Here is a 12,345-nt window from a genome sequence, read left to right as displayed (position 1 = left end):
CTAGGTCGTCCTGTCTCTAAACGGACGCTTTCCAACTGGCTTGCTGCCTGCATTGCGTTCTGTTATGCTCGGGCCGATCTCTCACTGGAAGGTGCTGTCACGGCCCACAGGGTCAGAGCTATGGCTGCTTCTGTGGCTTTCCTCCGTTCCACGCCCATCGAGGAAATCTGCAAGGCTGCCACTTGGTCCTCAGTTCATACATTCACTACTCACTACTGTCTGGATACCTTCTCCAGACGGGATGGACCCTTCGGCCAATCTGTGTTACATAATTTATTTTCCTAATGGCCAACCATCCCTCCTTCCCTTTCTGTTCGCTTAGAGGTCACCCATGCGTTAAGAATATGCTGCCTGCTTATCCTGGGATAAAGCACAGTTACTTACCGTAACAGGTGTTATCCAGGGACAACAGGCAGATATTCTTACGTCCCTCCCAACTCCCCGGGTTGGCTTCTTAGCTGGCTTATCTTAACTGGGGACCACGCACTCCTCCATCGGGCGGGAAGGCACTCGCACATGCGCGGTGCGGCCAACTAGAACTTTCTAGTTAAAAGTGTCCGTACCGGGGCTCCGTCGGTGACGTCACCCATGCGTTAAGAATATCTGCCTGCTGTCCCTGGATAACACCTGTTACGGTAAGTAACTGTGCTATATAGATAGTATAATAAGGAGATCAAAGGGGTATGATATTTAATTGAAAATCATCTCTTTCTTCTTCAATCCATTCAAAATTCTGCTGCATGACTTGTATACCAGCCCCAAAATATATCTTACTTATCTCCCCCACCACCACCATGAACTCCATTCATTATTAAGTCCCTCTTATCCATACTTTTCTCCTCTATACCAACTCCAGACTCTGTTCCTTCTACCTTGCTGTACCGTATGCATGTAACAAACTTCCTGAGTCAATACATCAAGCTCTGTCTCCAGCAGTGTTCAAATCCAAACTAAAAGCCCACTCTTTTTGAGGCTGGTTTTAACTACTACTCCCACCCACCATAAGATACCTATACGATCCTATCATTTTCTTGATAAGAAACTCCCCAATCCCTATCTGTTCCATTTGTAATATCTGTCTGTTCTAATTAGATTGTAAGCTCTTCTGAGCAGGGACCATCTATTTACATGCTGAGTGTCCAGCGTTGCATACGCCTTTCAGCACTATAGAAATGATAATTCTTGTATAATCCCTCTGGAGGCTGAACTCGAGGGTTCTTGTATGTCTGGTAGCTTCTGCTGCAGGGCTACTAAAACTTGATCCCTCCCTTTTGAGCTACCTGCCTGGGAGTTTCCTGTCATGCTCAGTTTTGTACTTGCAGCTTCGTACCTGCAGCTTCTCTGCATGGTTGAAATCGGTCTCTTCTGCTCATGATTTGTTTTCAGTTCATAGTCTCTTTTTTAATTATTATTTTTTTATTTTGCGGGTTTGCCCATGTGTTGCGGATCAACTCTATGCAAGTGATCCTTCGGTGGGAGATTGCAAACATTTTAAATTTTGTCTGCTTCTGAAGGGTTCTCCGTGAGCTTAAACTGCAGTAAGCCCTCTAGACAGCCTGCAGATTGGATCGGGTGTCTGGGATTGGGAACCATCTCTCCCCAGATTCATCCACAAAGGGGTAGAGCACAGGCTGCTGCGGTTCCGTGGAGGTACGCTGGGATTGGAACCAGACCGTGTGTCTTCCCTAATTTCCCTGAGGGGTCCTGGTGGTCATGATCTGTGGTGACAGGGAAAGTGAGGCAGTCAGAAGACCTGAAAAATCCAGTTTAATCAGCTCCTGAGGTACTGATCTCTTTGCTTGTACTGTGTATTGCAGGCTGCCATAGACTTTCATTGCAGCACATGTCTCTGTGGTGTCTGAGTCAGAGTTTGCCGATTTTGGGGGGTACTCAAATCAGAGTTTTGGGTGGTTTCCCTGCATGCCCTGGTCCCCCCATCTGTAAAATTGTAAAATCACAATTTTTCACGTTTTCCTGCTTTTTAATGGGCGTTTTTCAGACAAAATCAGCACCTGAGGCAGCCATCTTGGATTTTCTATAAAGTTTTTAAAAGCATATTTTTTTGGTCTTAGAAGCTTTGTTTTTGCTCCAAATTTCACAGATGGCCACCTCAGTACAGGGTGGCATGGATTTATGCCGTAAATGTGGCGGATGGCTGACAAATTCACAGCTGTATATCACGTGCGCTGCAGCCCGTGAGAGGCATGAACCGTGCATGGATCCTGCACTTGCCTCTGGGGAGGCCCTGCTTTCCTCCAATTCTGCCGGAGACACAATTCCAACATCTGGGAAGCCAAATTTGGGAGAGGAGGGCGCTTCCGTGAAATGCAAGCGCAGTTCCGGGGAAAAGTCTCATAAGTCTTCAAAACATTCCAAATCTGAGTCCGCAAATCATCTCTGGCCACCGGGAACTATTTTCTGCCGGAATTTGTGGATATGATGTATCGAGGCTTTCATGAGAAAGCAGGCTATGCCTGTGTCTCCTCAAATTCCGGTGTGGCAGTCTGTTCAGCCTTTGGATTCCAGCATGTCAATCTGCTCCCTTGCTGGTCCACCTGAAAGCCAGTAGCAACTTCTTGCTATTGCCTCGGTGCCTGCGTCAATTTCTATGCCATTGCTGTCGCATGGCTCTTCGGCAGGCTCCGCTGACATGGCTAGCCTAGCGGATCTCGGGTTTTCCCAGAACACTGATTTACGTGATCTGGGAGAGGATCAGACAATGCGTAGGCTCTTTTAAGTCCTCAGACCTGGTATGCCCTCCTGCACCGGTGTGTTTTATATTTTCCTAGATTTTCCTGTGACAAAACCTGGGATTGCAGTGGGTTTGTCACAATCCGTGGCCTCCTTTTGTGGCATGCACCTGTCATTCTAGGCTCAGAAGTCGGAGCCTACTGGATTCTGAGCCCCTGCTTCAGCATGTGTTGGGCATAGATTATGTAATGCATGCACTCTTATGACCTTGTCAGTCATAGGGAAAGTCTCAGCATTTTCCATTGCTGCCTATTGTATACTTTGGATCAGGCAATGGGTGGGTGATTTCAATCTCTAAAGGCTAGCTGAGCAGGTTTACGTTGAGGGGTCAGATGCTGTTTGGTAAGGGCCTGGATTATCTTATGGTCAGTGTACAAGTTTGCCAGCCAAGATCTTTGCCAGACAGCATACCCCAAGTAGGTAGAAGCCAGAGCTGGGGTCTTTTTCATGGTTTCTGGTGCTTTCCACCAGTATGCCACAGGAGCCTTCACTCAGAAAAACCTTTCAAGGTTCCAGACAAAAATTCTCTGGGAACTGCAGGAACCAAGGTTCAGGTTCCCACTCCTCTGTGCCAGCCAAAAAGCCACAGTGGTGCCAAGTTGCTCCTCTGAAGAATGGAGGTCAGCTCGCCATCTGGAGGCCTGGGAATGGATAACGTTTGACTACTAGATCCTTGACATTATCAGAGAGGGTTACAAAATAAGAGTTTGCATATCCTCTATTTGATTGGTTCGTGGGTTCCTCAGCAGGCCTGCCAGAGAAAGCAAAACAGATCTGAGCAACGCTATGGAGTTTATCAGATATTTAAGCCAAATAATCGGTTCCTCAAGATGATTCGGGCTCCATGTAACATTCAGGTCCCATATAACATTTTAAGGCCATATACTCTGTCAAGCCAAAGAGAGACTTGGAGGAATGGAGGCTCATCCTGTATTTCATACATGTCAACGTGGCCATGAGAGTACCTCGGTTTCAAATGGAGACCATTTGGTCCATTATTGCAGTGGTGGAGCCAGGAGGGTTTCTGGCCTTAATTTTGACAGAAGCTTACCTTCACTTCCCCATCTTCCCAGAACACAGGAAGTTCCTCAGATTCCATATGTTGGAAGATCACTATTAATTCTCAGCGCTTCCCTTTGGGCGAGCAACAGCATCCCAAACTTTCACCAAGATTATGGTGATGGTGGCAGCTCATCTCCGTAGAGCGGGTTGGTAGGTGCACCCATACTTGGACAATTGGATCATCAGAGCGCTGTCCTGACTGGAAGGAGAAAAGACGGTAGCAGCAGTTGTGGAGACACTGCAGAATCTGGGAAAGAGCCACCTGGTTCCGACACAGTCCCTGGAATATCTGGGTGTCTTATTCAACACAGCAGAAGACCAAGTCTTTTTTTCCAAAAGCACGCAAATAGAAGCTTCGTGGTCAGATTTATAGACCTGTTGACCAAGCCAGAGCCTACTGCATGTCATTACCTTCATGTCCTTGGGTCAGAGGTGGCCACGATAGAGGTGGTGCCCTGGGCAAAGGCATACATATGCCCCCTCCAGGATGCTTTGCTGTCTCGCTGGTCGCCTCAGAGAGACTCCCTGCAAATTTCGCTCCCCTGATCAGCGGAAGACAAGCGAAGCATGAGCTGGTGGCTCCAACCATAGTCTCTGGCGAAGGGAATCCCGCTTTGGATTGATTATTGGGTCATCTTGAAAATGGATGCCAGCTTCTTCAGCTGGGGTTCTCATTGCAACAGTCACCCAGTAGAAGGCCAATGGGCTCCATCTCAGCAGAAGCTAATATGTAGTATATTAACAGACTGGAACTCCAACAGTACAGATGGTGCTGTTTTGGCATCCCCTAGGGTTCCGTACTTTCTCCCTTGCTGTTTAATCTTTTCCTAGCTTTGCTATTGACAATAGCTCAATACATTGGTTTCACCATATTTGCATATGCAGACAATATCCAGCTTCTTTACCCAATTCAAATTCAGAGCCTTATCAAGATCCATGAAATTAACCAAGAACTCAAAATAATTCACAATTGGGTCACAGAAAACATTCTTTCACTAAATATTGATAAAACAAAAACCCTTCTAATGCCAATAAGAAATAACGAACCCTTGAATGCCCCTATATGTATTAAATCAATTCCAATTAAATTTGACACATCCCTAAAACTTCTAGGTGTCATCTTAGACGACAAGCTTTCCTTTAAACAAATCAGTTCAGTCGTCCGCAGATGCTTTTTTAAACTCAAAATGATCCGGTCACTATCCTCAGTTTTGGATGCCAAGGGACAAATTCTATAAATGGCGTCCTGATTGTAGGTGACGATATGCGTCCTACCGCTTTCTAACCAGCCAATTGGGACACACTTTTTAAAAAAAACAAAAAAACCCCAAAAGCCCGAGGCAGGCTGCTTACATTGTAGGCATCTTCGCAAGCCTAGGGAGACACATAGGGCCACTTATGCTCATTGAAGGCTGGGCGTAGTTTCACCCGGAAGTGGCCTTAGGCGAGCTTAGGTGTTTTCGTAGGGCCAAATAGGTGACTGAAATGTAGGCCAGCAAAATGTTGGTCTGCATTTCAAATAAGACGCGACCACTGAGCTGATCGTCTTATTTGAAATGCAGACCAACATTTTGCTGGCCTACATTTCAGTCACCTATTTGGCCCTACGAAAACACCTAAGCTCGCCTAAGGCCACTTCCGGGTGAAACTACGCCCAGCCTTCAATGAGCATAAGTGGCCCTATGTGTCTCCCGTGATAAATTTAGGGGCCGTGGCAGGGAACCCGTCTGTGTCCCCCCTTCCCCCCGCGAAGACCACCGGCAGGAGGGATGCCCACGCCCTCCTGCCGGAACCCCCACAACTCCCCACCGCCAAATGTCCGTGGCAGGAGTGGCCTAAAGGATCTGGCCAATTGGAGTCTTAGTCCACTCCCAGTTCATCCCATGTAACATTTGTTGCAAAAAGACCAGATAGCCTCCATCTTGCTGCTGAACTGCTGTGTCTTAGTGTTAGTGAGATGTTTAGTTAGCTAAAGTTGCTAAGGGAATTGGGATATAAATGGCTTTTTGAATATTTTATGCTTTTTATTTTGTGCTTGCTTTTCACTGAACTGCAGATGCGTAGTTTATGGTGATTCACTTGCTGATGAAAATAACCTGTGGTAACGGATTTTCCTCTTGTCCTCTTATTTGGGATAATTGACTATAAATTAAGAGAGATGCTTGGAGTGGGTGGGAGTTGAGGGAATGAGTGAGAAAGAGGATGAATTGATGCAAACACACATTAGACCCCTTTACTAGTTTAATACCTACATTGCTATTATTCTAAGGTAGGGGTGCCCACACTTTTTGGGCTTGCGAGCTATTTTTTTTTTGTTGTTGTTGTTTTAAATTTTCTTTTATTAAGAAAAGAAGAATACAAAGAAGTAAACCACAAGCTGAAAACCAAGAACAAATCAAAACACAAGACAAAAGGGTCTACCGCGTGGTTTCTGCGCGGAGACAAAAGATACTCATCAAAAGCCAAGAATAACCCACCCCCCAAACCCTCCCCAACCCCACCCCTCACCCCCCATGCACTCCAGTGTCAGAAATTCAGAAGAGCACTTCGGGCTCTCGGAGACAAATTGTCCCAGACCGGAGCCCAAACCGCTCGGAATTTCCTCCATTGACCAGGGCCACTTTTCTTAGTATCCAAATATTCATACTTCAGCAAAGTAAACAGTTCATTTTTCCACATTGTGAGGGTAGGCACCTCGGCCTGCCTCCATAACAAGAGGATACATTTACGAGATAACAAAAAAGCCTTCTTCAGCAACAGGGAATTACCCTTAGAAAGTCCCAAAGAGGTAAAGTGATAAAAAAGGAAAACCTTCGCTCCAAGGGGAAGTCGTTTCTTTAAGATCGTCTGTAGATGAAGTCCAACAAAAGACCAGGTTTGTATTCTGTCACAGGACCAAAACATATGAAACAAACCAGCAGGGGCAGAGCGGCATTTAGGGCATTCAGCATGAGTAGCAATACCAGCCACCAAGGCCTTATATGGGGAAATGTAAAGTCTCAACAAGAATTTGTAGTGCTGTTCCTGCAACACCACCGAGTGAGTCAGTCTCGGAAGATGTCGCATGAGGAGACGCAAATCCTCACCAGTGATCTGCTCAGTAGAGGCAAGGTCCAGATTCCAAACAACAGCCACTGCATCAGAAAAACTGCCCAAGCTGATCTGATGAAAGGAGATACTCATACTGGTCGAACGGGACAGGGTCAAAGTCTCCCAAACCATGTCCGCCTTATCTGTTGCGAGCTATTTTTAAAATGACCAAGTCAAAATGATCTACCAACAATAAAATTTTAAAAGCACAAAGCACACTATACACAAAATGTTAATTATCAATTATATTCCGGGGTTTTTTCAAAGAGTTCAAGGCAGATTACTTTATGCAATGTCACCTCAGTAATAACTATACAAAAACAGACAAATTATACCCCCTCCCTTTTTATTAAACCGCGATAGCAGTTTTTAGCGCAGGGAGCTACGCTGAATGCCAGGCAGCGATTGGCTGGCCCGGAACTTCCTCTCTGATGTCAGAATTGGGGGGGGGGGGGGAAAGCTGGTCGGCCCGGTGCTTCTGTTTACCGCATGGGGAAAGCAAATGTCCAAGGAGAAGCAGGTAGAATGTGAAGGCAACGCAAGTCTATCATGGAGCCTGGGATGGGCTTCGCGATCTACTGGTCGATCGCGATTGACCTTTTGGGCACCCCTGTTCTAGGGTTTAAAAATATTAAACCCTTTACACAAGTTTTTTTTTAAATTAAATTAGAACCATAATCATACATCAAAGAAAAACAGTGAAGACGACCTATGGTGCTGAAATATTTTATTTCTTTAAAGACTCAACACAAACATATTTCAGTCCTATGGCCTACATCAGGAGTCTCGATTTCTATGTAAAAATAAAAATTCCAATTGTTAAGGTTGTTAGCTTGTCATAAAGTACCAAATTTATGCCTCTGTCGTTGTCCACAATTGTTGTTCAATACTATGAATTATGTTATGAATCGAAAGGCATGAGATTGACAAAAAGTGAATATAAATTTGGTACTTTACGGCAATAGGGTAACAACCTTAACGGTTGGATTTTTTTTCTTACATAGAAATCAAGACTTCTGATGCAAGCCTTAGGGCTGCAACACGTTTGTGTCAAGTCTTTTTGAAGAAATAAAGTATTCCTGCACCATTGGTCGCCTTCACTGTTTTTCTTTAATTTCCACTCTATGGAGGAGGTTTCTCCTGTTGTATTGTGTTCACAGTCATACATGCCACATAACCAACCTACACATTTTTTTCTATCCCAAGATTTAGGTCACCAAATATCCAGCAAAATAATGTTCACTCACCCAGAGAAGCTGTCTCTGCTTTCAGAACTTCCTCAGCACTAAATCATTCAATTGATTGTCTGTTATGCTCATATTTGTCTGCAGGTACCAGTTGGGGATCAACCATTGGACATTGAAATGCAGATTAAAAGCATGATCCTGAATTATATTAGTAATCCCAACTGTCTCATTCTGGCTGTTACTGCTGCCAATACTGACATAGCGACTTCTGAATCTCTTAAACTGGCCCGTGATGTGGACCCTGATGGTAGGTGCATGGGGAGCTTGGTATGATAAGTGATGGCAAAGAATGTGAATGTATAACAGGTTATCTGGATCAACAATAATAGAGATAAGTTTCTAGGGTCTCACTCAACAATCTTACATGCCTCCATGGAGAGAACAGTGTACAGAGAATTATGGATAAGATTTTTCATAGCAAGCATAGAAAAAACTGATTCAACAGATATCTGTAGATTTTGTAAGAGCTAGAAATGATTACTCATTTTTTATCTGGACGTGAAGTTCTAATGGCTGAAAAATTCTATACAGAAAGACACATTAATGTGGTACATATCATCCACTGCAGATTTTAAGCATTAAAACATTACTGTACCAGAATAACATTAGGATCACGACCATAAGAAAATTATGGACATTGAAGGAGTTATGATCACAGCTGGGATGTTGCCATTCTGACTGATAAAAATTTGGATGCAAGAAAATTAGATATGATAGAGGAAAAAAACACAAGCACCACAATGATGATAAATGTGCCAGTGCAAATTGATTTATTCTGTGAGTTGTATGGAGAGAGAATAGAATTTGCTACCAAGAAATGCAGTCAAGACACCAAGAAAATGTGGCAAAAAGATACAAACATTTTCCATTGTACTGCAAGCCAGAGGCTTGATTAAAACTCATTTTCAAACATACTTGGATATGGTGCCTATAACATGTTACATATTATGAACTCAGAAAGAAGCTATCTTTGGCATGATGCCAGTACTATAGTGAGTATTAGCAGTAAATTTGAGAGACAGAGCTCATACTCCATGTACCTTGGCTTAAGAGTGAGGCTCAGTACTGTCATGGTATGTGCAAAACTAACCCATTTGGAGACCTTATTACTAAGAGAATAGTGGTGGAAATGGTTACTCCTCTTTTAGATGACTGTAAAATTCTGATAGGAGAAAATGCACAAAAAAGCACAATAAGATGGCATGCCTCATCCATTGAAAGTTTTGCAAACACTATAGCTTTGCTGTACTAGAAAAGTGTGGAAATCACGGCTATATAAAATTAATGAAACTAATCAGCAGTCCAAACCAGTGAGTTGTGCTCTCACCATTAAGGCTGTGACCTCACCCTCTAAGAGGTTCTGTGCATCCCTGAATCAGCCAGTATTCACAGTCTCCAGCAAATGGTATGTCCTATGTATTCGATTTCTGGTTTGGATAGACTGCTTAGGTGTTCCCTTTTAGGGATGAAAAAAATAAAACCTAAAGAAGGAAGAGCAACAACAATAACAAAAAAAATCATATGACAGATTAGTTCGGCTGTTACCTGAAAAAAGACTGTGAAGCAGAGTTTGTAATCCAGTGGCCAAGGCTCCGGGGCTGGAGCTTTCTCCAGTGGAGCACTATATGATGGCCATCCTGGCAGAGAGGAGATGGCGCCAAGCATGTCTCTTAATGGCTGATCTACCAACAATGTCAAGTTTTAGGCATCATTAATGACTCTACAATGTCAAGTTTTGGGCATCATTATTGACTCTACACTTTCCTTTAATGATCATCTTAACTCTCTGGTAAAAAAATGTTTTTTTTAGTCTTCACATGTTGAGGAAAGTGAGATCCTGCTTCTGCCAACAACATTTTGTAGTCCTTTGTATAATCAATCATTCTTTCTAGACTGGACTATTGTAATTCCATTTATCAAAGTCTAATCAAGAAAAATCTTCAAAGACTTCAGCGGATCCAGAATACTGCGGCTAGGTTGATCTTCGCAAAAAGTAAATTTGATCATGTCTCCCCGCTTCTGTCAAAACTTCACTGGCTTCCGGTGATTTCTAGGATTCACTTTAAATGCGCCTGCCTAACATTCAAGATCTTGCATTGCATTCTTCCTCCCCTAATCCCACTATCCTGGAATTCTTCAAGACCTGACACTACCAGATCCACCCACATATTCAAACTATCTTTCACCTCATTAAAAGGTGTTAAAAGGCAGGTAAATTAGGGAAATCCCTTTTCTTCAAATTCACTGAGCTTTGGAATAACCTCCCTGCCCTGCTGCGGAACCTAGGCTCATTCCAATTATTCTGAAAGCATCTGAAAAACTGGCTTTTCTCCAAAATGTAAAGCTATCTATTTAAAATGTAAAGCTAGCTATCCTCTTCATAACCTCTAATTTCTTATTATGTCCTTCCCTCATTTATTGAATTACCTGTAAACCGTGCTGAGCTCTATCTTTATGGAGATGATGCGGTTTAGTCTTGGTGGCTTCAGTGCCTTGAGACCCCCTTCCTGATGGTCCTCTGGAGGAAAGGATGGATGCGGACTGCTGCTTCACATAGAAACTTTGGTGGATCTGTGGAGCCAGCCTTCTGTGTGCCACCATTCATAAGTTTGGGGTCTCTTCCCCTGTGAGTTTGCTTGTATGCTGACCTTGTCACAGGTTTCAAGTGCAAGCTGTATGTGTCTGGTATGAAGCCCACCCGGGTTTCAAGGCGCAGGCTGCCTTTCCTCCCTCAACCATTTGGCGAGGATTCATGGGGGCGATGTTCATAGTCTTTGATTGGCCGACTGGAAGTCTGAACATATTCCACTCTGGTCATTTGGAGCAGTTTCTGAGACAGAAAAATCCTTTACCTCCATAGCTACTATTTAAAATTGCTGACATGCATGGCACTGCAGAACTATGAGACCCTCTTATTTCCTATGGCATCTTCGGGGGTGGCTTCTGGATCATTGTTAATATAATTTTTCACAGTTTATAAGGGTTAGGTTCAGGTTCCCCACCTCCCCAGACCCCAAATCGCTGCTCCCTTTATGGTGCATGCCTGTCATTCCGGCCTGTGCAGTGCATCCTCTGTGGAGATGCATGCCTGTCCTCTGCTGATGAGGGTTAGTGTGGATTATGTGCCGGATGCCCTTTATGATCTCTTGAGATCTATGATCTGCTTGTGCAGTGTCTGCGCGCCTGACTCTTTGGATCCGTCTTTGGGCTTAGGATGCTGCTTCAAGGGCCTTCTTAAGCGGATGTCGTTTCAAGGGCCAGCTTCTTGTTGGTGCAGGTCTGGATGACCTCTACACAAGTCTCTCCCTGTGCACAAGTTTTGCCGGACATCGGGAGAGGATCGCAGTGCTCATTGTTCCTCCTGCAGGTGTCATCAGGGATCCACAGCTTCTTCCTCACAGAGACATTCCCAGAGCTATGTCCCCATTACAACAGTTCCAGGTTCCCATGCAGTGGCTGCACCTAAAAAATCATGATGATGCCAGAGGTTGGGCATGTCTTTCTCATATTGAAAGCCAATTTCTCAGTTTTATCAGGAGTGGACTCAAATTTCTTCGGATTTGTTTCTGGTCTCCAGCAAGTTGACCAGAATGGAGTCCAGGGTTCGCAATACTCTGCAATGCCTCTTAGATATCAGGGTACTGGAACCTGTTCCAGAATACAAATCGGGCTTAGGCAGATAACTCCTTATACTTCATCGTGCCACAGAAAGGCTTGGAGAATTGGAGACACTTTCTGGATCTAAAGTCAGTCAACCGCTTTTTGCAGATTCTTCTTTTCCACATGGAAATAGAGCACATGGTGATAGTTGCTGTCTCTCCAGGAGAACATAAGAAGTTGCCTCCGCTGAGGCAGACCAGAGGTCCATCTCGCCCAGCGGTCCGCTCCCGCGGCGGCCCATCAGGCCCATTGCCTGAGCAATGGTCCCAGACTATCCCTATAACCTACCGCTACTCTTATCTGTACCCCTCAATTCCTTTATCCTCTAGGAACCTATCCAAACCTTCTTTGAAGCCTTGTAACGTGCTCCGGCCTATCACAGCCTCCGGAAGCGCGTTCCATGTGTCCACCACCCTCTGGGTGAAAAAGAACTTTCTGGCATTTGTTTTAAACCTGTCTCCTTTTAATTTTTCCGAGTGCCCCCTTGTACTTGTGGTTCCCCGTAATCTGAAAAATCTGTCCCTGTCTACCTTTT

At 44.4% G+C, this 12,345-nt stretch overlaps 1 protein-coding gene across 5 annotated transcripts in view; it reads left to right on the top strand.

Annotated features, from left to right (window-relative positions):
- LOC117348267 (dynamin-1-like protein) overlaps positions 1–12,345 on the top strand; it is a 76,646-nt gene that overhangs the window by 20,969 nt on the left and 43,332 nt on the right. For all 5 annotated transcript variants that reach the window (XR_004536951.1, XM_033920187.1, XM_033920178.1 and 2 more), the window contains exon 7: positions 8,235–8,397. Coding sequence is in view for 4 of the 5 variants with exons in the window: in XM_033920187.1 (XP_033776078.1) it covers positions 8,235–8,397 (163 nt within the window). In the remaining variant the exon portion in view is untranslated. The remainder of the gene's footprint in view (positions 1–8,234; positions 8,398–12,345) is intronic.

This window comes from Geotrypetes seraphini, chromosome 1, assembly GCF_902459505.1.
Source record: "Geotrypetes seraphini chromosome 1, aGeoSer1.1, whole genome shotgun sequence".
Classification (NCBI taxonomy): domain Eukaryota; kingdom Metazoa; phylum Chordata; class Amphibia; order Gymnophiona; family Dermophiidae; genus Geotrypetes; species Geotrypetes seraphini.
This window is presented reverse-complemented; position numbering and strand designations above follow the sequence as displayed.